Genomic DNA, 26,080 nt, shown 5'->3' on the forward strand with positions numbered 1-26,080 from the left:
CCGCGTTTTCGTTTCCCCCTCGTTATTGTCCTATTACCCTTTCATGTGTCTCACCTGATGTTTATTTGTTAGACCGCCCTAACTCCCATGTCCCGCCTAGTTTGTCTCATTCCCCTGTGTATTTATACCTGTCCTTTTCAGTTGCACGCTGCTAATTCGTCTTGTCCTGTTTCTGTTCCCGAGCCCTTGATTCCGTCCCCCCCTTCTAGCCTCCTTGTTGCCTTACATTACATTACATTACATTATTGGCATTTGGCAGACGCTCTTATCCAGAGCGACATACAACAAAGTGCATACCCATAACCAGGGATAAGTTCGCTGAAAGACCCTAGAGGGAAGTACAATTTCAACTGCTACCTGTGCAACAAAGATAAGGACGAGGGCCAATTTATTTTTTTTTTGAACTATTTTTTGTAGATAAGCTGGGGAAGACCCTTTAACTGCTTGGAAGGCTAGCACCAATGTTTTGAATTTGATGCGAGCCATGACAGGCAGCCAGTGGAGGGAAGTAAGCAGGGGGGTGACGTGTGAGTATTTGGGAAGGTTGAAGACCAGACGAGCTGCTGCATTCTGGATGAGTTGGAGGGGTCTGATGGCGGATGCTGGGAGGCCAGCCAAGAGGGAATTGCAGTAGTCCAGGCGGGACAGAACCATCGCTTGGACCAGGAGCTGGGTCGAGTAGGGGGTGAGAAAGGGGCGGATTCTCCGTATGTTGTATAGGAAGAACCTGCAAGACCGGGTCACCGCCGCAATGTTCTCGGAAAGGGACAGTCTGCTGTCCATCACCACGCCGAGGTTCCTTGCACTGGGTGACGGCGTGAGTGTGGTATCCCTGAGGGAAATGGAGAGATCCAGATGGGGAGAGGTATTAGCAGGGATGAATATCATTTCAGTCTTGCCTGGGTTGAGCTTTAGATGGTGATTGTCCATCCAGCTCTGGATGTCCCTCAGGCAAGCAGAGATGTGGGCTGAAACCTGCGTATCAGACGGCGGGAACGAGACGAAGAGTTGGGTATCGTCCGCGTAGCAGTGGTAGGATAGCCCATGTGCAGTGATCACAGGGCCAAGGGAGCGAGTGTAAAGAGAAAAAAGAAGTGGGCCAAGGACTGAGCCCTGGGGAACTCCTGTGGCAAGGGGCCGAGGTGTCGATACCGAACCAGCCCAGGCAACCTGGAAGGAGCGACCAGAGAGGTAGGACTCAATCCAGTCCAGGGCTGTGCCACAGATGCCCGTTGCTGACAGGGCAGACAGGAGGATGGAGTGATCCACAGTGTTGAAGGCAGCAGAGAGATCTAGAAGAATGAGGACAGAGGAGAGGGAGGCTGCTTGTGCAGCATGGAGTGACTCACTGACGGAGAGGAGCGCAGTCTCTGTCGAGTGGCCCGATCTGAAGCCAGACTGATGGGGGTCTAGCAGGTTGTTGTTAGAAAAGAAAGAAGAAAGTTGAGTAGAAGCGGCTTGTTCTATAGTTTTAGAAAGGAAAGGAAGAAGAGATACCGCCTCCCTATTCTATCACTGATGACTTGCTTAGTTTCAGCGAAGTATTCGCACCTGTCTCTCTCTATCTCTGCATCTCCTGATTCTCTGCAATTGTCTACTCTCTAGTCCGGAGCCGTTTGTATTACATGTGTGTCATTGTGTATCCAGTCCGCGTTTTCGTTTCCCCCTCGTTATTGTCCTATTACCCTTTCATGTGTCTCACCTGATGTTTATTTGTTAGACCGCCCTAACTCCCATGTCCCGCCTAGTTTGTCTCATTCCCCTGTGTATTTATACCTGTCCTTTTCAGTTGCACGCTGCTAATTCGTCTTGTCCTGTTTCTGTTCCCGAGCCCTTGATTCCGTCCCCCCCTTCTAGCCTCCTTGTTGCCTTACATTACATTACATTACATTATTGGCATTTGGCAGACGCTCTTATCCAGAGCGACATACAACAAAGTGCATACCCATAACCAGGGATAAGTTCGCTGAAAGACCCTAGAGGGAAGTACAATTTCAACTGCTACCTGTGCAACAAAGATAAGGACGAGGGCCAATTTTTTTTGAGTAGAAGCGGCTTGTTCTATAGTTTTAGAAAGGAAAGGAAGAAGAGATACCGGGCGGTAGTTCTGGATGATGGAGGAATCCAGAGCAGGCTTTTTTAGCAGCGGAGTGATGTGGGATGCTGGAAAACAGCCGGAAGACAGGGAGGAGTTGACAAGGGAGGTGACAAATGGGAGAATGTCTGGTGTGATAGTCTGGAGAAGAGAAGAGGGGATAGGGTCAAGGGCACAGGTTGTAGGGCGGAAAATAGAGAAAAGTTTCCGGGGGTTAGAACCGGAGTTCTGAATTTGTGTTTGATAGTATTTTGCTTTGGCGGCAGTGACAGCGGAAGAGAATGCCGCCAGGAGAGACTGGTAAGTCGTGAGGTCTGAAGCGTCTCTGGATTTCCCCCACTTCCTCTCTGCTGCGCGGAGGCTGGCCCTGGAGGTACGGAGGGTGTCAGATATCCAAGGACTGGGAGGGGATGTGCGAGGTGGCTTTGAGACAGGGGGACAGAGAGAGTCAAAGGCGGAGGAGAGAGATGAAAGGAGGGTGGCAGATGCAGAGTTAGTGGGCCTTGCCTTGCCCTTACCCTTGCCTTGCCCTTGTTCCTGAGTCCTTGCCCTAGTTTATTTGGTTTTCTGGTTTTGACCCCTGCCTGCTTCCCTGGACTCTTCTTTGCTCTTTGGATTTTTGTACCTCTGCCTTATTGGACGGACCCCCTGGTTTTGACCTTGGCATCTTTTTCGACTGTGCTCTGTCTGCCCCTTTTGATATTAAATCGCCATTTTTCTGCACCCCCGTCTGTTCCTCTGTTCCCCCCCGGCATAACAGTAAGGTGTGTTTTTCTTTCTCTCTGCAGGCTGTCAGACTGTCGAGTCAAACGGATAGGCTGTGATTCTCTGGCGTCAGCTCTGCGTTCAAACCCCTCACACTTGAGACAGTTGGACCTGGAAGAAAATGACCTAGGAGGCTCACAATTGAGAGCACTCTCTGCTGCTAAACCGGACACACTCACACTGCTGTAAGTACAGAGAGTTTCCACATTGAACCTCACACACACAAGAGAGAGCTGGATCTGCGGTACAGTCTCCCAGGAGACTCATACCCCTTTTACACAGAAGCAATGACCCAGGAATTTTCCTTGTTTGCCCTACCCAAAAGGGGCTAGGTGAGAGTCGTAAGTCAAACAAAAATAAGGTCATACACAAGTCAAACACACAGATTGGGTTCACAGAGCTAGTCTACCTAGATCAATATTACTAAAATAAATATTATATATTTTTTTTAAAAACTGACATCTGAAAACTTTGATAATCCCACATTATTTGTGGAAATGTATTTCCGATGGATTTATGGTGAATTTCGTTCTGCTCATGTTTGATAAAAGAGGCCCAGTGTGTTGAAAGCAGAAGCATGTCTGTCAATCATAGCTAATTGACAGTTCTCATGACCACGTCCAGATAGTTTGGGTGAACTTTTATAGTGGGAAATTTAGGCTGAGAAAAATGTTTTAGAATACATTTAAATGACTAATAAAATAATTATGCACATTTGTTTTGTTGTTGTCTAAAGACAACCAGCAAGTGTCACATTCAACCACCATGTTATACCTTTAATTTATATATTCTTAAAAATGAAGAAAATCGGGCCAATTTAGCTTTGATAAAATTACAATATACCACTGCGTGTCGTGAGTTATTGTTTAAATGGAAGGTGTGTAGCACACTGCTATATGTTTAATACACACAGCCCTGTTAGAATGTGCTGTAAGGTGTGTTTGTCTTTCTCTCTGCAGGCTGTCAGACTGTCGAGTCAAACGGATAGGCTGTGAATCTCTGGCGTCAGCTCTGCGTTCAAACCCCTCACACTTGAGACAGTTGGACCTGGAAGAAAATGACCTAGGAGGCTCACAATTGAGAGCGCTCTCTGCTGCTAAACCGGACACACTCACACTGCTGTAAGTACAGAGAGTTTCCACATTGAACCTCACACACAAGAGAGAGCTGGATCTGAGGTACAGTCTCCCAGGAGACTCATACCCCTTTTACACAGAAGCAATGACCCAGGACTTTTCCTTGTTTGCCCTACCCAAAAGGGGCTAGGTGAGAGTCGTAAGTCAAACAAAAATAAGGTCATACACAAGTCAAACACACATATTGGGTTCACAGAGCTAGTCTACCTAGATCAATATTACTGGCAGCCTTTTCAAAGAAAATAACTGCCAACGTAGGTTGGGCAACAACAGCAGCGCACTCCTGACCTAATTGTACACCTACTTCATATGAGTCAACTTGCCTGATTACATATTCCCCCAATTGTTCGAACTCCACCTCCCACTAGATTTCCTCCTAAGATCAAGAAAATGAATATTAGCATCATGTCTAATAACATGCTTCAGTTCCCGACGTAGAGAGATATCAGATACATTTTCAGCAAACTGGTCCCATAATGCAACGTTACTACACCATGTTTAATTTACATCGCACCACTTTATCTCTTCTAGAAGAGCCATCAATGCATATGAATATTCCAGCAGTCTCCCCCTGATTAATGTAGCACAGACATTGTTCTGTCATCATTTACACTGAGAATGTTGCATTGATAATGCATTGAAATCAACTGATCCAATGGAATAAAGTCTGCTTGAGAGCAAACAATGTATTCTAATAGGCTATTGTGTACCAAAAATGTCGGCTAAACAAACATATCAACTCACTTTTAATGCATTTTGAACCATTCCTGTAAAATCAGTAGGCTATGTTTCTGTTGGACAATGGGTTACAAAAGACAGTGGCTTGAGATGACCAAAGTTATCTAGCCAATATTAGCTAGCTAACCTTGAGTACTGTTAGTTAGTTGATATAGCAACATATCGTAACTCTCTTTGACCACATTTCACAGGTACTGTTCATTTTCAAAGCTGTTGAATTATGAGGCTAGCCAGTGATGTGAAGTAAAATCACATTGAAAAGAAGCAGGGTACCAACCAGTGCTGCGCTTGTGATTACTGATGAGGTTGTTATACTTTTGTTAAAGTTACAAGCTAGCTAGCTGTTTCAGAGACAGCTGACTCACTGTTGCTTGGCAACAGTTATGCGCTGCCTGCTACCACTCTCTCTCCCACTCTATCATCAGCAAATGCAGTTTTTCTAAAACTTTTAGGCAGGCTCTTCCTGAATCATTTTTTGTCAATTAGTAAACCATACAATGCAGTATTATATTTAGAGTTTGAAAAAAGTGAGCCTTAGCTAGCAAGCCTAGCTAACTAGCTAGCTATCATTAGATTACTTTCGCTAAAGTTTAGCTGATACAAAATGATACAAAATGTAATTCGGAAGCACTGTTGTCCCACAAGTAGTAAACGGACCGGTTCAGCAGAACATGGTAAATATGTAAATGTAATTTCTAGGGTGACCATATTTTGGTTTTAAAAAGAGGACACTAGTTAGCAGACACTAAAAAAGAGGACACTAGTTAGTAGACACGAAAAAAGAGGACACTAGTTAGTAGACACGAAAAAAGAGGACACTAGTTAGCAGACACTAAAAAAGAGGACACTAGTTAGCAGACACTAAAAAAGAGGACACTAGTTAGTAGACACTAAAAAAGAGGACACTAGTTAGTAGACACTAAAAAAGAGGACACTAGTTAGTAGACACTAAAAAAGAGGACACTAGTTAGTAGACACTAAAAAAGAGGACACTAGTTAGTAGACACTGAAATGTTCCTCACTGCTGGCAGGCTCTCGTTGCTCTTTTCTCTCCGACTGTCAGCTGTGACAGAAACATGGTCGCTTATCACTGAGGAGTAAGTTCTAATTGGCTGAAATAAGTCTTATTTGGCAGATGGATACGATCATAGGGCCTATAGAGAATTCGTTCAGATTTGTTGACTGTTCTGTCTAGGCTCTGGTCTAAATTAGCCTATTAGATGTGTCAGCAGGGGGCTTTATAGTGATGTCAAAACACTTTCGTTCTCAAATTTTGTTCATTCACACACACATATAATGCAAAATGGCAGCCTGAGAGCTAAAAGATTACCGAGATCTAGACCTGAGCAACCTCATAGCTGGCTACGGGGGTGATTATGGTATACTCTATACCAGGGGTCACCAACACGGTGCCCGCGGGCACCAGGTCGCCCCCAAGGACCACATGAGTCGCCTGCAGGCCTGTTCTTAAAATAGCACAACTCACTAGTGAGCTGCATCTAAAATTTAATTTTATTCTGTTGCTTTTTTTAAATTTTTATCACACTTGCATTTCTATAGATTTAAAAATGACAATATCTTAAAAATATGTTTATTATACATGAAGTTTAGATAAGTTTAGGTGAACTCTGACCTACTCTAGTTCAAAGGTCAGTATTGTGCGCATGACAAAACAAACTGGTAGCCCTTAGTATGACTCAGTACCCATGAAGTAGCTCCCAGTTTCAAAAAGGTTGGTGACCCCTGCTCTATACAATATCCTGAAAGACACTTCTTTATTTTATTGTCCATTGTCAATTAAGCTGGCCTGTTCCCTGTGCCTTGATCCAGCGGCTGCACTGGTTTGGGTCTGTCAAAAAATAGAAGTGTGTGCATTTATCAGCTAACATTATAAATTAGTCCATGATCGTGATACAAATGTAGCTAACTTTGTTGATCACTGATGTTACTGCAACTTACAGAAACACTATCAAACAATGATAAACTACTCAAACAGGGCATATCGGATAACATTAACAGCATTCTCAATCTGATGATGCTACCTAACGTTAGTTAACCCTAACATTAGCTAGCTACACTTTAAGAAGATATCTCTCAGTAACCTAATGGTGACAAGCAGCGTACCTAGCTAACATTAGCTGGACAGATCATAAAACAATCACAAGAAAATGATCATATTGTTTATCACTCATGGTGTTTTGTAAATATGTCAATTTGTATTTTTGTATCTTGACTGGCATAGGACTCTAGCTTCTTGCTCACCAGCTAAATTATGTCCATCAGAAAACATGTGGGAGAACGGCGGGCAGAAGGGTAGCATGCTAACAATGCTGGACTCAAAATTAAGGGCATGTCACCTTTTCACTGTAATAAAAGAATAAAAAAAAACTATTCATAAAACAGTACATTTGGTGAGTTTTTATTTGGCGAAAAATCAAGTGTGTGATTCTTTCATAGTTTCTGCTTTTGACTCTGCACCTTGAGCTATTGCGTTGGTGTGCATGCATCTTTTCGGACATTTAAAGCTGTACGCAAGTCACAACATGACGACACAACATGATGGCAACATGAGAGGCTCCCCGTTACGAGGTGATCGTAAGTTTCATTTTGTCAGAACGTCTAGGCTATGATACCAATAGGCGACACAGTAACGCTCATTGTCTAATTTCATTTGCACTATATGCGTTGCTCAGTTTCACAGACGAAACATGACTGACTATTTCATGCACACATTCACAAAAGTGGGTACTGAATAGGGAAATGAAGTCCCGCTGAATAGCATTTCCGGTATACTCCTGAGTTCTAGGCTAGCGGATTTCATAGCACAGCAACAAGAACAATTATGCTCACCGAGCACTTTATTAGGAACATTTTTACCTTATTACACTTGCTGATTCATGTGATTAGATAAATTGCCAGTTGTGTGGCAGCAGTGCAATGCATACAATCTTGTAGATATGGGTCAGGAGCTTCAGTTAATGTTCACATCAACATCACATCAAATGTTCACATGGTTGGTGGCACACAGGGTGGTTTGAGTATCTCAAAAACTGCTGACCTCCAAGGATTTTCACGCACACTATATACACTCTATAGAGTGCAAATAATGGTGCAAAAAAACAAAAACAAATCCAGTGAGCAGCAGTTCTGCAGACAGAAATGCCTCGTTAATGAGAGATGTCAGAGGAGAATGGCCAGACAGGTCAAAGCTGACAGGAAGGTGACAGTAACGCAAATAACCGAACAGTGGTATTGTCGTGAGCCCGGACCCCGTGCCGAGCTCAGACCTCACGTTCCCACGAGCAGTACCCCACGAGGAGGTGTCTCGGAGACAAACTCTCTTTTCCTTTAAGTACTTTCGAACATCCTGGAGAACTAGGAAGTTCTACTGAACTTCCAGCCCAGTCTCGAAGTGAAGTGGTGTGACGCAACGCTGTTATATGATCTCCTGTATTCACTGTAGTTTTTCTAGTTGACTCAATTCCACTCAATTATAATTATGATTAAGCACATTTTATTGTAGTCAAGTAAATAGAATTATACAGTTCACAGGTTAAATATGATCTTTCAGTTTGCTAGTCACATACATTGCTTTATATTCTTTCAACTGTATACCGGTGCATTTTCGTGATTCACATAAGGTTCATATAACCCCTTTGTTTTTCTAATTCACCTTTCCACCAGATGTTAATGTCAAGATACACCCTTCAAATATCCATCCTCTTTGGCCTTTATCTTATCCTATAGCTTCCCCTTCAGGGAGATAAAAGCTACTACTCCTATTAATACAATGGGTACTGTTACGTCCCGAATTTCCACCAATGTTTCGACAACAAAGTGAATCAATGGGTCGTAACACTAGACCGCCACGATCACGATTTCACAGAAAGAGTTGAGCACACAGTGGTAGTTAGAAAAGGAAAAGTAGTTTAATATTTACAAGAGTATTGTTAAGCCTGAATGTTGCTAAGTATTTAGACTAATACGTTGAGTATGCAAGTTTCTCACCGATTAATCTGGCGTGTCCGAAATCCAGAGAGACGGTGGTTTCACCTCTCAGCAGTTGACAATGGTTATTCGAAGCACACGGAATATTATCTAGTCTATGGTCGGTGACAGTCTGCGTATCGGATGCAGTTAATAGTATCTAGCATAGAGCGGCCTTCTTGAAAGTGAAGCAGAGCGGCGTGGAGTCTAGAGCAGGTAGTCAGCAGGTCTCTTTACGATGACGGTGTGCGGCGCTTATATAGTTCCGCATTCATTTAAAAAGATGCCATTCCATGATGGTGCCGGTGTCCCCGGTAACCGCATTCTCTCGTCCGGTTTCCATGCGACGATCACAACGTCCTCCGGTCGGCGCATCCTTCAAGGTGTCTCCCCCGCAACAGTTGTTGATGCATCCATCTCCACCGCATCCTCCGGTCAGGTTTCCCAGCAACCACGATGCATCCTCACCTTCACCTGTATAGGGGAACACAATAACACAACACAGCAGCACGGGGCCAAAATACCAGGCAGTTCTAAGCATAACGATAACTTAATACACCAGGACATAACAGGTACGAACACCCATAAACTTTTCTACTTTATTCCTACCTTATATAGTAGCTTACTGAAAAATAAAATACATAAAAATGAAAGGAAACATAACTTTAAATCACCTAACAATGCTACCCTCTACCTTATAAGTAATATAAAATATAATTACCACCCATGCCCTAAATATAGCCGTCTCGCGCCGCCCCGCCCTCCTCGTCAAGCGAAGTCCTAAGAGCTTTGTTTTTAATGTCTAAAAGCTCACTCCTTATATATATTGAAACTTGGGGATATGGTAAGAAATTCATCCAGAAATATCCCCATTATACCGAGTGGGAAAACACTAGCTCTTGCAACTTATTTAATGAGCCTATTCATCACTGTTATCTGCCTCACTGTCATAGTCTCTCTTGGACTCTCTCCACACTTTGACTTCATACAAGCCAGCAGTAAGTGCCCTCCACCATCTCAATACATTCTTCAGGTGCTCTTTCTTGTGGTGCCTTAAGGGATCTATAAAGGACATCCAACTAATAGCCGAGTGTAATTCATCCCCCAACTCCTCTACAGTCAGTCCTTTGAATCTATCCGACAAATTGTCAGTGCTATAATCAGGTAGGCCCTTAAAGCCTCTTAATCTTCTTTCGGTATTAACATCCCTCCCTTCTTCCTTATTTTTCCTACATTTCTCCATCTCCTCATACTCTTTTATTTCCCCATCGTCCACATTGTTTTCCTCATCTTTTTGCTTTAACCAGGCCTTATGTTCCTCCCCTGTAGGAGCAAGCCCACACTTCTCAATTAAGAATGTTATTATATTCACCATTTCTTTGAAAGCCAGACCCCCTGGGTCACCAACCACTCGTTCGGCATGTTGAGTCTCCTCCAAGGTCATGCTGGAACACATTCTACGCACGGCCTCAGTCAGACCTTTAGCCTTGCTCCTTAATACCCTAAATCTAAGTCCTCCGACTTCAGACTCCTCTGCTGACAAGTAGGGCTGCACATTAACTCTGAACCACTTATTTTTCCACTTACGGGCGTTCTTACTACCACCTCAATTGCGTGTGCGAGGGGTTTTTGCCAAAGCCAAAAGTCGAAGCAGAGCTGGAATCCTTGGTCAAGAGTGGGGAGCTGGAGCCGATCAGCCGGGGTGAATGGGCCACTCTGATCGTGCCAGTAATAAAAAAAGATAACTCGGTGAGAATCTGCGGGGATTTCAAAGTCTCCATAAACCCGGTGCTAGAGGCTGAGCACTATCCGCTTCCTCGCATCGATCTGTTCACCGGCTTGGCTGGATGACATAAATACAGCAAAATTGACCTCAGCCAAGCCTACCTCCAGATGCAGGTCGAAGAGAAGTCGAGGAAGCTGCTCACGATAATCACTCACAAGGGCCTCTACCGATACTGCAGACTACCCTTTGGAATAACATCGGCTCCAGCTCTCTTCCAGCGTGCGATGGACCAGATATACTGAGCGGCTTAGCCGGAGTTCAGTGCTATTTGGACAATATACTGGTCACCGGAAAGACAGAGCAAGAGCATCTGGAGAACCTGGATGCCACTCTGCAGCGGCTGGAAGAATACGGACTTAGGGTCCGCAGATCAAAGTGTGAGTTTTTCCAGTCTTCTGTTGAGTATTTGGGACATGTGATTGACTCTGAAGGCTTGCATAAGGCTTCATCCAAAATCAAGGCAATCATGGAAGCACCAGCATCCCAGAATGTGAGTCAACTACGCTCTTATCTGGGGCGGAAAGTTCATCCACAACCTGTCTTCTCTACTGAGACCACCAGCTGTTGTGCCACGGCAAAGCCTGGAAATGGACTCAGCAATGTGAGGTTGCATTTGTCCAATCTAAAAAAGCGCTGCTTGAGTCTGATGTCCTAACACATTTCGACACTACACTACCCTTACAACTGGCATGTGATGCTTCCCCTTATGGGGTGGGGGTAGTTGTTTCTCACATCATGCCCAGTGGTGAAGAGCGACCTATCGCGTTTGCCTCACGCACACTAAGCAAAGCCGAGTGCAATTATGCACAAATAGAACGAGAAGCACTGGGGATTGTTTCTGGTGTCAGAAAGTTTCATCAATATCTCTTTGGGAGGAAGTTTGTTCTTCTGACAGACCACCGCCCCCTAACAACAATCTTCGGACCCCATACTGGCATTCCATCCTTAGCAGCTGGACGGATGCAAAGATGGGCCTTGTTGTTGTCTGCCCACGACTATGACATCAAATACCGCAAGTCTGAGCTGCATGCAAACGCAGATAGCCTCTTTAGACTACCCCTGCCTGTGGACCGTGCTGAGCCATCGCAGCCCGGCATTTTCTACTTCAGGCAAGTGGAGGAAGCTCCTATCACTGCTGCACAAGTAAAGAGGCACACCCGGAATGACCCTGTGCTAGCAACGCTGATGGATACAGTGATCAGCGGAGGAGGTATGGATCTCCCCGAGCTAAAGCCATACCTCACAAGTGATTATCCCACAGAAAAGGCTACATGAAGGACACTGGGATTGTCCGCATGAAAGAGCTTGCCAGAAGCTACTTTTGGTGGCCTCGATGGGCAGATTGAAGAGACAGCTAGAACATGCCCATCATGTCAACAAGTTCGCTGCATGCCACAGCCAGCCCCTCTCCAGCCATGGGACTGGCCAGAGGCACCATGGCAGCGTGTTCATGTGGATTTTGCTGGCCCATGTGAGGAGAGGATGTTCCTGGTGGTGGTAGAATGTTCAGTCGATTTGGGTTTCCAGAACAACTGGTGAGCGATAATGGCCCCCAGTTTGTCTCGCAAGAGTTTGAGAGATTCCTTGAGGCAAATGGAGTACAGCACATCCGCTCTGCTCCCTATCACCCAGCTACCAATGGATTAGCTGAGAGATTTGTTCAGAGCATGAAAAACGCTCTGAAGGCCTCACAGGGACAAGGCTCTCTCCACCAGTGGCTGAACAGCTTCTTGCTCTCATACAGGAATGTTCCACACTCAACTACACAAGTCGCCCCTGCAGCACTTCTCATAAAGAGACAGCTCCGCACCAACCTTGACCTTCTGAAACCACCAAAGACCAAAGAGACCGTTCACCGGAAACAACAAGCCCAGGTTGTGAGACGTGAACAAAGAGCGAAGGAGAGGACCTTCCGCCCTGGTGACAATGTACTAGCACGTAACTACAACAACAGACCAAAATGGATGCCTGCTACAGTCCTTGAACAGACCGGCCCGTGTCTTATACAGTTCGGACCAATGATGACATTGTCTGGAGGAGACACACTGACCAACTACTTGCTGGTGCGACAGCACCTGTAGAAACCCCATCTGTGGTTGGTGCTGAGCCTTCTAAGCTGGACAGCCCAGCCCAGCCCGCACTCACCCAGGAGGCACCGCAGGCTATGGAACCTGTTTCTTCAGGACCCACTCCTGCAGCTGTTTCAGAGACTGAACTGTCCCACACCACGGTCTGTTCCGGTGACAGTCAGCGTGAATCAGCCGGCTGGCGGTGCTATTAGCCGCTATTCGCACAGAGAACGGCGGCCTCCAAAACGCCTAGATCTATAGTGGTGACCTACCCAGTAGAATGGGGCAGAATAATCTCCAAAAATGTGTTCCTGGTGGTTAGGGATACACCTGTTCATTAAGTGGGGAGGAGTATGTCATATATTCGGGTATTGGGTGTTATACTCTGTTACTGCCACCAATTGGCTAGTGCTGTCACGTTTCAGGTCTGTCTTGCCCTGTTTTATGTTTGATCATTTGTTTTAGTCACGTATTGTCTTATCATGTATTATGTTAGTCTAGGTTCGTCATGTTGTTTAGTTATGTTTCGTTACGATTTATTTTCTTGTCATGTCTAGTTATGTTTCGTTACGATTTATTTTTACCTAGTTATGTTGAGTGGTTATCGTCTTAGTTAGTTTCGTGTTAGGTTTTGATTATGTTTATTGTTACGTTAACTGGTCGTTGTTTATGCATACACTTCTACATGTCTTTCCGCAAACCTTGCGTTCTGGCTTTCTCTTTCTCTCTTTCTGTCACTCACACCCTAATTGTTTCTATTTGTCTATTTACTAAAACTACTAATGCTAGATCAGGATTCGGTAATACTAACAGACTAATCATGTGTTCATGTTACCTTACGTTTCTCGTGCATGTCATTTACTAATTTACTAATGCTAGGGCAGGATAGGTTTATTACTAACGATTACTAATTCCCTTGTTAACTTGTCATCCATCGCACCTGTTTTCCATTTCCTTGCTACTCTCTAAACTAATTGTCTACACCTGTCTACACCTGCATTTATAGCCCAGTCGCACTGCTGCGCTTCGTGAAATTGTCTGCCTCTTGAACTCCAAAGCAACGCTTGAGCATTACTATTATTGATTACACGTTACGATCCAAGCCTGTTTACCGACCATAGTTTATTGATTTCTGTTTTGTTGACCACCGCTTGTTTTTGACCCCGTCCTCGCCTACCGTCTTTGTACTTTTGCCTCGCTGATTGTTTTATGGTTTCGACTACGACTCTGCCTGCCGTCCGCCTGTACTTCTGCCCCGCTGACAGCTCTCCTGCTACCGGACCTCCCTGCACGTTTACCGACTACGAGTTTGCCTCTTCCCTCGGCACCGTGCTTTTTGTTTGTTTATCATCTGTTTGGCTGGATCTACGTGTATGGACTTTGCTTGTTGTGACTACACTCCTGGGATTCGTCCCAAATAAAGCCCTGACGGGACTTTATTCCATTATTGAGTCGTGCATTTCGGGTCCGACCCCCACGCACCCGTCTCAAGTGCCTTACTAACTGTTCTGATTTAAGAGACCTTCAGGTTACATGTTGTTTCTGGAAGTATAATAAAGGGACGACTGTCCTGGTATTGTTCAAGTCTGTCTCCGTCTGATTTATGTTGTAGCAAGAGTTTAAACGGGAATGAAACTCAGGCAATATACGACAGTAACCCTTTCCAGTTTGATGCAAGTCAACAATTTTTGATCGTAGGTCTTTGGAGATCTCTTTTTTGCGAGGCATGGTTCACATCAGCAGATGCTTCTTGTGAATAGCAAACTCTAAAAGTTTGAGTGTTTTTTATAAGTCAAAGTAGCTCTACACCTCGCTCCAATCTCGTTTCATTGATTGTACTCCAGGTTTGCTAACTCCTGACTCTAATTCGCTTTTGTTGAAGTCATTAGCATAAGGGTTCACTTACTTTTTCCACCAGCACTGTGAATGTTTAATGGATGTGTCCAATACAGATCACATTTTATGACCAATTAATGCAGAAAACCAAGTAATTCCAAAGGGTTCACATACTTTTTCTTGCCACTGTAGTCAATCATTTATTTTGAAAATCATAAAAAAATGCTTGTGAAGAGTGCATTTGTGTTAGAAAAAATAAACCAACATGATGGCATGAAGATGGCTGTCTTTTGGAGAAAAGCAAGTCATTTTGAAGCTTAGAAAAGAGGGGAAATCAATCAGAGCCATTGAACGAGCATTGGGGATAGCTTGTAGAACAACATGGAATGTCCTGAAAAAGAAAGAAACCGCTGACATACTGAGCAACAGACATCGAACAGGTTGACCAAGGAAAACAACAGCTGTTGATGACAGTAAAATTGTGAGAACTGTTAAGGAAAACCCCAAAACATCAGTCAGTCACATCACAAACAATCTCCACCGGGCAGGGGTGAAGGTATCTCAATCAACCATTCAAACAAGACTATAGCAATCTAGAGGCTATACCACAAGATGCATACCAGTCACAAGTAGTACGAATCAGAAAACGAGATTACAATTTGCAAAGAAGTACAGCGATAAGCCACAAAAGTTCTGAAACAAAGTTTTTTGGACTGACAAATCCATGATTAACCTCTAACAAAGTAATGGAAAGGCCAAAGTGTGGACAAAGAAAGGATCTGCTCATGATACAAAACATACAAGTTAATCTGTGAAGCATGATGGAGGAAGTGTCATGGCTTGGGTTTACATGGCTGCTTCTGGAGTGGGCTCACTAATCTTTATTGATGATGTAACTCATGATTGTAGCAGCAGGATGAAAAACATTCTGTCTGCCAACTTATGGAGAAATGCCTCCAAATGAATTGGGAACTTCATCATGCAGCAAGACAATGACCCAAAACACACTGCCAACACAACAAAGGACTTCATTAGGGAGACAAAGTGGAAGGTTTTAGACTGGCCAAGTGAAACACCAGACCTTAGCCCAACTGAGCATCCATTTAACCTCCTGAAGGGGAGATTGAAGGGAAAAAAAACCCTGTAACAAACAACTGAAAGAAGCTGCAGTGAAAGCCAATTCTTCCTCTGTAAATTACAGTTAAAAACTGCAAGGTTGTATTTCTTTGTCAAAATTGAAAAGCTTGTCCTGTAACTGAAGTCAGAGCTGTCCGCCATATCGCTCAGGCTAGCCTTAAGTTAGGTTACGTGATATCTGTTAAACCAGTCTGGAGTTTTAGTGCCCATTACCTTCTGGGAAACACAGGTTGGAGATTCAAGCCAAATTGGACGTGTTTATGATAAATTTTGTCCCGTATTTAGGAAAAGGCTACACTGACGGTGATTTAACATACAGACTCAGCATACAGTTTGTCCAAACAAACTTTCGATCTTGCTCATACAAATTTGTCATTGATATAGTTTGAAAGATGGATATCACACTTTACCGGTATCTGTAATGGAAAGTCACATTATACAAAACTACTGTTTTAATTATTATCAAGCATTCTTGCTGAATGAAGAGAAATGGCACATTTATTCTTCTGCTCTTCAAAACAAGTATTTTTTCCTCCCTTCTGTGGTAGTCATCTCTGTTAACTAGTCAGCACGTGCTGCTTCCTGAAACAGTTTTAAGATGGGCTACATTGACACCTAGAATGATAACCTTTATGATAACTATAACGATATAGGCAATAGGGGTGATGCAAGTACTCGTTTTCGACCAGTACCCATAAAGGGTATTGACTTTTTTCCAATCTTGAGTGTTGTCTGAGTAATTGGATCATTACTTTCATAAGTACATTATGAGTACATTCATAAGTGTTTTAATGATGATGTTCAAGACATTTCAGCTTCTAAAATGGTGACGTAGCTGAATTGAAATAAGCCTGTTTAATTTTATAACATGGGGTGGTAGTTGGTAGCCTTGCTAGCTACTTTAGACTGACTGTACTGTAGTGTGGGTGATGGATAGACGTACATGGTAAATGGTTTGCATTTATATAGCACCTTTATCCAAAGCACTGTACAATCAATGCTTCTCATTCACCCATTCATACACACACTCACACACCAATGCTATTCAAGGCACCAACCAGCTTGTCAGGAGCATTTGGGGGTTAGGTGTCTTGCTCAGGGACACTTCGACAGATGACTGCTCTTACCGCTTGAGCCAATGTCACGAACACATAGTGACCTGATAGCAGGGTATGGGGCAGTTTTGTTCAGCCGTTACTTATTTTTAAACGTACCGACAATCAATGTGAGCCCAGTGTTTTGAATGAGGCGTACTGCCTCTGTCACAGATTGCCGTGAGAGTTAGCAGCGCTGGGATGTGGTCGCTGGTGACAGAAGTGTTTCCGTTGGTATGTTATTTGACTGATTTTTATCTGCATTATTTTGCTTATGAAACAAACTGTGACGGATGTGTTGCTTAAGAGTGTAGTGCTTTAGGACAACTTGGGCCTGTATTTAAAGTGCAAGTGTGCCGGCAACGCAGATAGTGGTGGCTCAGCCAAAAGTGTTCCTTGTAAAATTGTTCACGCACGTACACACATGGATTTATATATATACGATATATACGGTTTTTAATTAATGCTATATTAACCAGATAAAGATTTAATAGAGCTTTACTTGCATAACAGAGTGCAGACCTATAGTAGTTGTGCTTCAGGTGAAAGTATTGGTTTCAATGTGCTGCAAATCGCAATGCAGTACAGGGGACTGTTTAACCTTCAGTTATGTCATGCCCACTTCCGAGTATGAGTCGCCTCCGGATACGGATAATTTAACTGGTTTTCTGGTATATGGAAATTGATACCCCTACTAAATAGCCTATTTTATATCATCCAAGAACTGCTGGATCTGAGAGTTTACCAGGCATTACATTTGTTTGCCAGAATAGAGTTTGGGGCAAAAACCGTTGAGGAATCACAACTGTTAAACAAGGGCAGCACATAAAGTGCATAGGGAATAGTGTGTGTTCAAACAGACAGATTAAAAACTGCAAGCGAGAGGTACGGTAATAAGAGCAGCTGGTTCTCTCATGGTTAGCTTCAATATATCTTTTTTCTGTATTTACATTCTATAGAATAATTACATAGTCCATTCCATTATTCTACAGTTACGAAACCACACTTGATAAGAAGCTTACATAGCCTCAGATTATTAAAAGGTGCTTGATACAATGGTTTCATTTTTGTTCAACAAATACTTCATATTGATGTCTCAGTTTTTAATTAGCCTTGAGAGATATATGGCGGTAAGTAGATTCATATTTTCATAATGAAATGTTACACATTCCAATGTTGAACGTGTACTATTGTATTGTATTATATTGTATCATGTTTTCTTTTTTGTTGATGATTTTAAATGGGATATTTTGTATCATGTTTTTACCATGTTTATTTTGTATTTCGCACAATGTAAGGTGACCTTGAGTGTCCAGAAAGGCGCCACTTCAAATAAAATGTATTATTATTATTATTATTACTAGGCTACTATAGATTTTGGTATTGTTGTAAGCCCTATTCATGAGCAAAAAAGAAACAAAGACCATTATGAATTAACTGGAGCCTATAGAGAAATAGCCAGGCAGATATTTCAGGAGCGGATCACAGGCAGGATTGGTGACACTTACGACTCCAGGCTTGAATCTGGCTTGAAGTCCAGTCGATGGTGGGGTTGTGTCTCTGGTGCCAGGGTAATCCCGAAATGAGCGGGTCGTTAGGAGACCAGATGACGCGGAACTGAATAATCTCATGATGGTTCCCAGAAATGATTAGTTGGACGAGTGGATCGAACTGTGTGATGGGTTCGAGACGCGCCAACTCGTCCTGGAGTGCCATGCTCAAACTGACCGGGAACAGGTTCGCCAGAGCCGCATCATTCCAGTTGGTCGCCGCTGTGAGTGCAGAAGTCGATCGAATGGTCTGCCGCAGGTTTCCTGCCTTGGCGAAGGGCGATCAGGCGCTGGGATGGCTCTTGGTCGGTGGATGCGTGCTGGAAGACTTCCGGATCTCTTCAGCGAAGATCGGGTACCGGGAAGGAACGATCCCCCAGACCACACAGCTGTAGCCCAGTCCAAAGCTCTCCCCTTGAGTAAACCCATCACGTAGCCGATCCGGTGGTCGTCACTGTTGTAGGTCTGCGGTTGCTGCCAGAAAACGAAGTCACACTGGAGCAGGAACGCCTTGCATCTCTCCGGTTCTCCAATAAACCTCTTGAGAGTGTTGCTGCATGATGGTGCCTTGTCGCTGGAGGGTGTGGAACATGGCCTTTGAGTCAGCAGGGTCCATCGTGGTGAAATTGTTCTGAGACTGGTGTGTGGGGGTTGGACCCAAAATGCACGACTCAGACAACAAAGACGTGGATAAAGTCCCGTCAAGGCTTTATTAAGGGATTGTCCAATGAGTGTAGTCGAAAACAAGCAAAGTTCATACACAGTAAATCCAGCCAAAACCTAAGTACAGTACCGAGGGAGAAGGCAATCTCGAAATCGGTACACCATGCAAAAAGTCCAGTAACCAGGAAAGCTGTCAGCTGCCAGTAGTGCAGACGGATGGTAGGCAGGCTCGGAGTCGAAGGCAGTGCAAGAGTCAAGACCAAAGTCCACTCCACACACCGACAGCGATTGGCTGCCATGCAAGGCCCCCATGCAAGGCCACCAGCTCGTCAGGAGCATTTGGGGGTTATGTGTCTTGCTCAGGGACACTTCGACACAGCCAAGGCGGGGGTATCGAACTGGCAACCCTCCGACTACCAGACGACTGCTCTTACTGCCTGAGCCATGTCAAGTGTACAGTAATGTAGAAATTCCAGATAGTAACACTATATATTATACTCATAGTATTATAATCATTATTAGTAGTAGTAGGAGTGGTTAAATTCTGAAGTCCCAAATACCCTTTCCTGATTTGTTGATATGTGACAGATTCTCATGGTATAATCTTACTATTAATGCACTGCTGAAGTCCCCTAAGCCACCCGTGTGTTTTATGGGAGGATAGAGGCTCATGTCTTTGGCTTTTGTAGCCACTGGCCTCCGCAATTCTGATACAAACTTTTTGGCGTCGAGACGGATCTCGATGATGTTGTTCAGCAAAGCAAAGAGTGGTGCCAAAGGGAACGAGGCCACAAACAGGGTCACAAACGCCCTAATCTAATGCACTTCATAAATAAACCCTAATCTAATGCACCACATAAATAAACCCTAATCTAATGCACTTCATAAATAAACCCTAATCTAATGCACTTCATAAATAAACCCTAATCTAATGCACTTCATAAATAAACTCTAATCTAATGCACTTCACACACTTTACTAATAACCCTTATGTGTCTAATAAAGTCAAATTAATAAACCCTAATCTGTCAAATACCCGAACATAATCCTCTTCACCTTCGGAGACCTCAGCATATTTTCCTTAACTTAAACTTTCGTCTGCCTTTACTTTCACAGACCAGTGTATTGTTTGTGTGAACGACAACCAAAGGTGCCTCCAAAAAAACATAAATATCGTAAGTGAAATTCTGGTATTTAATAACACTCAACCAACACATAATGTGTTCCAATGCTTTTAATTCATATTTTTCTTCTTCCAAGGTCTTGGCGTCAGGAAAAAACAAAAACAATATCACACATCACAGAAAACATGATGAGGATCTGTTTTTCTACGGAACTCTCGGATTGGTTTTACGATGTTGTCAGTAAAAGTTAAAAGACTGAAGCAGTGGTAGATATTTTGGAATCTTTAATATTTTTGTAAATGCATATTAGAACAAAAAAAAACCTTTATTAGAAAAAATGTGAGAGTATGACCATTGACTCAGCGAGAATTTTAGCTTTTCCATGTATTTTACAGATCAAAAATGCGTTAAGAATCAATGATTTTATTAACATTTGATTAGGAGACATTCTTTATTGCCCACTGGTGTCCAGCTAGGTCTGCCTAATAAACTTGACCAAATGAGCAGTAATTTCAATTACAAACACAGGAGCCTAGGTATTAAAATCCTGAAGTCTGGTGTGGGTGACTATGGGAAAGTTTAGGTTCTTTTTCTGTATCACCCTGAAGTGTCCATCTGATCTGATGGATCACACAAACTCGGGAACCAAGAAGATCAATCTAAGTTCTGGTTTGATAAGAAGGGGTGAGGGTTGTACTCCCCACTGATTAAAACTATTCAGGTAGTCAGGCAGGGAGAGAGGGGCCTGGGGTGGGGTAAGGGGCATGTTACAGGAGAAAGCTGATTGCCTGCCCTTTGTCTGTGTGAGGTTGTGGTGGGGGGTCAGGTTTCAAAGCTTGGGGTGGGGGGGTGTACAAACAGCTGAGAGGGAGAGCTCTGCCCATCAGTCAACTCCCAGGCTTCAGTCAGGAGAAATGAATAATGTGGGCAAAGATGTCTGCCACATATATGAAAAACAGATGCTAGGTCTGCCCCAAGGCAGGCCTATAATACACTTCTGTCAATCCTTCTGTCAGAACATTACACAAGTTAATAATTAAGACTATTCACGTCGCAAAACATAGTATAGCTAAATACCAAAAGTTAGTGAGCTACTAAGTGCATCCCTGCCCTGCACCAACATGGCTGGTAATTGTGGCATTAAACAAATCTGGCTGGCAGGGAAGAGTTTTGGAGGAGAGCTGTGGATTCACTCTCCCGAGCCAGCAGCAAGCTTGTAAGTTTGACTTTGCTGAATTCTGAGGTAACGCCCCAAATAAAATGTCCATTCATTCCGCTGTGTTAAGTGAATCGGTTCTCTCTGCAAAACACATTTTCTAACATGCTGTAGCAAGTGGAGAAAATGGGAGGTATATTTTACATTGATTCTGGTTTCATGGGAGCTGTGTTATCACAAATATAATGTTATGTACTTTTGTATTATTAATAAAATAGCGAGAGAGGGCCAAGTTCCACTGCTGCATTGACAAGCATGGGTTAACCCATATAGTTTCTGCCACACATACTCCCCCCAAGCTACATCAGCGACCGGGGCATGATCAGATGCATGGGGCTGGTTGTAACAATGAGCCTCCTTGGGCTGCTTATATCATAGTACTGTAAGTTTACAAAGATGTTTTTCACCTTACAGCACTATGAGCCTGACCAGGTTAACCTTACAGAACTATGTGCCTGATCAGGCAGCTCATAACTTTATAGCACTATGAGCCTGGCCAGGTTAGATGAACACTCATCTCCATGCATATGAGGTTTGGTGCGGTATTCACTTACCTCCATGTACTCAGGGGTTTGATTCAGTATTCACTTACCTCCATGTATTCAGGTGTTTGATTCAGTACTCATTCATCCCCATATATTCAGGGGTTTGATTCAGTACTCATTCATCCTCATGTATTCAGGGGTTTGATTCTGTACTCACTCATCTCCATGTATTCAGGGGTTTGATTCAGTACTCACTCATCCCCATGTATTCAGGGGTTTGATTCAGTACTCACTCATCTCCATGTATTCAGGGGTTTGATTCAGTACTCACTCATCCCCATGCGCTCAGGGGTTTGATTCAGTACTCACTAATCCCCATGCTTTCAGGGGTTTGATTCAATACTCACTCATCTCCATGTACTCGGGGCTGAGGCCAGCGAAAGGCTCCAGGAAGTGGTCGGTTTCATAGCGCTGGAGTTTCTTTTTCCCTCTCCTCCTCCTGGAAGGAGCTCCTCTTTGATTTTATGTACCTGATCAACTTTTTAAGTTTGCTGCAGGAAGCGGGAAGTGATATATGGGAGACACACCTGAATACCCAATACCAAACAATGTTTTAGGACAGTGTTCACAGTGGGCAGGTTGAAATTTGTCATTGTGTTTTCTTCGCAATTAATTTTAAGGAATGCCTCTTTCAAAAAGAAAAAGAAAAGCTGGCTTGTACAGACAGTTTGGTGAAAACGCTGGGACCTTGGAGATTAATTTGACCTTCTAGAACAGTCACTGTAATTGTGTGATCAGTTCACAAGGTCATCCGCCTAGTCTACAAAATCATCCCTTAATGGCGCACACCATCTCTCCTGCTACAAGTCGAGGTTGTGTATCTATTACTTATAGATCTATTACTCTTGTTGACATAGCTATATGAAATGGGGAACTTCATAAGTGTGTAGATCAGGATTGGATTGTCACCTGGCAAAATTGTCACCTCTTCCTGTAAAAACTCAAATTCATGAATGTCAAGCTTGCACACTGGTATTACGTCACTCCTGATCACGCTTTTCAAATACCATCACATGCATTTTTCTAATTGTGCCTGAGGCTCAGTAGACACATTACACACACTGTAAATGAAGGTGAAGAGTTTACATTTCCCATCTATTTTCATTTTGGGCTGAATACCTCATATGCTATCAGGGGCTGAGGGCTGATATGTTTAATTATCTTCTGTGTTACTCTGTAAAGCAGAGTATGCATTTTTTCTCAATTAATAATTACTGTTTTGCGTTTTCCAGTCATAATTTTGTATTAATATTACACTTCCAATTCCATAACTGTTTGGTTGACCAGACTTTTCTGAGGTTTGGATCTCTGAGATTCTACTGCATAAAACCCTACCCCTGCCCAACCCCAGCTGTACAGGCTGGTGGAAATATCTCACTGAGCACAACTCTGGGAGGCTGCCGGTGACAACTAATGTTACTTCAAGAAGGATATAGAAAGAAAAGGGGAGCCTCCACACTCTCTGGCCTATTTGAAATGAACCAATTCGGCACCCAAAAAAGTGTGTGTGAGTGTATGCATGCTTGCAAATTTGTAGGTGAGTGTGTGCGTGTGCGTGTGTGAGAGTGTGTGTGAGAGTGTGTGTGCGTGTGGGAGAAAAAACTCACGGGATGCCGATCTCAAAAAGGTTGTTCTGGATCAGCTGTTTGCCCAGCATGGTGATACTGAGCTGGATGCAGAGCTCCATCAAACAGCCTCCATGAGCACACTGGGGAGGGGAGAGAAGAGTCAAGTAGCCTTATATTGGATCACTTGAATATGGCATGCCTCCGTACAGGGCAGGATACCTTCCCAGCTAATTAGTTTCATAGAAGTCCCATGTACCAGGTAGTGCAGCGGTGCTCTGCTATAAATATCAGCCAGCAGCCTCCCACTTCTTCTTTCCTTTTCCCTGCATGTTCTGTGAGGTGAGCTTGGCAGAAGCAGATTCACTTTGCAAGAGCTCTGTGTTCAGAGTATACTCACAGCTACAGGTACGAGTGTGGTTCCTTTGTGACTTGGTGACCCCACGGTGCAACCAAGCTCTGCAATTCTTAAAACAGGGATGCCTGTAGGCTCACTACTTCTAATTTACAAAACAGGAGACATTAGACAGGACATTAAATAGAAAATACCAGAAAAGGGTGGGTGACTGGTAAGCCAGACCTTGCTTTCAGTGCTGCAGGAACAATGTACACAAGCTTGAAAACTCCAAGGAACCAACACCAAAATAAAAGGAAAACCGTTCCTCTCCAAAAATCCAACTTCTAACTCCTTCCTGCAGCCAGCATGAATCCCTGCCTATCTAAAAGCACAATTGTGTCTCTTCATAGACCGCAGGAGGTAATTCATACTTGGCTAGATTAGGCACACATATGGATGCACCCACACGCATGCACACACAAACACATACACACAGGCACACACCATACACACACACACTTGCATGCATGCACGCATATATGCACTCAGATATACTCTCACACACATGCATGCTTGCATACAAATACACAGAGACTCACACTCCATATCACAGGTTTTGCAGGTTTTCCTTAGTGTTTACACTAAGAAACCTTAGAGGATACAGTGATTACAGGGACACACACACACTGAGTTCCTCACACTTACATTTTTAAACACAATTCTTAGGATGTTAAAAATGTTTACCTCTTCCATCCAGTATGACTCAAAAACATACAGATAACTTCCAGGGTGACCAACCAGTCTAGAGATATAAGCAGCAAAAACGATAATAGATTACCAAAGGAAGTTGCATTTGGGCACATAGACAGAGAATCCATTAAGCCATACTGCAGATGATCCCAATGTTATTTGAAAACCAGTCATTTGTAAGGTCACCTACCTGCCCCTGATGAAGGCTATGTAAATGATGGGGGTGAAGGCATTGAAAAACTTCAGGATGAAAGTCTTAAAGATCAGTCTGTCCTCAAAGCTCCTGTCACTCTTTGGCACCTCTGTAAAAACAAACAGGACCTGAAAGACCTGCCATTTACATGTGAAGTGTGCTTTTTATACATATTGAAATACTTTTCTTGAAAATATATTGATATGAACAAAGTAATAGTATTTATTTTATTTACTGTCCAATGACAACAGCCATTAAGTCCAAGTTATTTACGATTCAGCAATTTAACACAGAATTACTTTAATGTTGGTCGCATATTCTGCTTCTCTCAGTCAAAGGAATCCCAAACCCATTCTACACTGTGTATGAGTGTATCGATATCTAATCGAGAGTGTGTAGTGTATTGCATTATATGGTAAAATGTGTATGTATTTATCAGCATTCATGATGCCTTCAATCAAAACCAAATCACCAACACCAGATGTTGTCATACAACCCAAAACCAACTTGAAGTCTTGATTGTCTTACCGGACAATCTACCTATGACCAAGACCTCCTAGCAGAGGTAACCAGACCCTGGGCCACTGGCAGCAAAACATTAATGACCCACTGCTTTTCCCATGCTGATGGTTGACAAGGGGATTTTGCATGCTTGTTACCCAATTTTTTTATACTCATGTGAAGTAGGAAGTGATGAAGCAGGTGGAGCAGGTGTAAAATGGCCTGGGTTACTATATTATCAGTGGTAATTTCTGTAGTCTCTACAAATACTATGAAAGACAGATGTTTCTCCCAAAAAGTAATTTTGCAGCAGGTGGAGACTTGTTGAGCTCTAACAAATCTCATAAATAAGAGAAATCCGTTTGAATTTGTATGTATCTTCTTCTGTCACAATTTCAATGAAACATTGCCTAAACATTTATTATGTGCTAGTTTTGATCCCCTAATAAACCTGTAGCTCAATAGTTTAAACACGCTATTCTATAACCAAGAAATAACAAGAGCATTGTGGCATGTGGTGTGCTTTGTCTCTCTCTCCAGCTTCTGTGGCTCCAAATGAACTCAGGTGAAAACAGACATTTTTCAGATCTCCCTTTGTCTCCCTCCCCAGCTTTTCGGACCCCCCACCGGAGTGGTACTTGTGACATTTTGCTGGAAAAACCCAGGAACAAACAATCCTCTGAAGATGGAACCTTCTCCACTGCTGCAGGTGAAGGAGCAGGTGCAGATGCAGGAAACCCAACACTAGGCGATGCAGGCTGTGTGAGCGTCACAGGCTGCGGATACTAACGGAGCTGATGAAGGCGCACACATCCCGCCCCACCCTGACCCCCCACCTGGCCCACATCAAACTACAGAAGAAGACTCCACCCATGAGGACGACCTGGAGGTGTTTGCTTGACCTGTTCCTGTCCGTGCTTTCCTCTCGGGTCCTCATCGCACGTGTCCCTGGGTTCGATTTACACTTCATTGTACGTCGCTCTGGATAAGAGC

The 26,080-nt window shown here is 43.4% G+C and overlaps 1 protein-coding gene across 7 annotated transcripts in view; it reads left to right on the top strand.

Annotated features, from left to right (window-relative positions):
- The window catches only part of LOC133111320 (NACHT, LRR and PYD domains-containing protein 12-like), a 212,159-nt gene that overhangs the window by 72,973 nt on the left and 113,106 nt on the right, over window positions 1–26,080 (top strand). For 6 of the 7 annotated variants that reach the window (XM_061221537.1, XM_061221536.1, XM_061221542.1 and 3 more), the window contains 2 exons: window positions 2,884–3,045; window positions 3,820–3,981. In XM_061221537.1, the coding sequence (XP_061077521.1) occupies window positions 2,884–3,045; window positions 3,820–3,981 (324 nt within the window). Of the gene's footprint in view, window positions 1–2,883; window positions 3,046–3,819; window positions 3,982–25,697; window positions 25,882–26,080 lie in introns of those variants that run through there. The other variant, XM_061221541.1, reaches the window with a different exon arrangement.

The sequence above is a fragment of the Conger conger genome, chromosome 15 (assembly GCF_963514075.1).
Source record: "Conger conger chromosome 15, fConCon1.1, whole genome shotgun sequence".
NCBI lineage: Eukaryota > Metazoa > Chordata > Actinopteri > Anguilliformes > Congridae > Conger > Conger conger.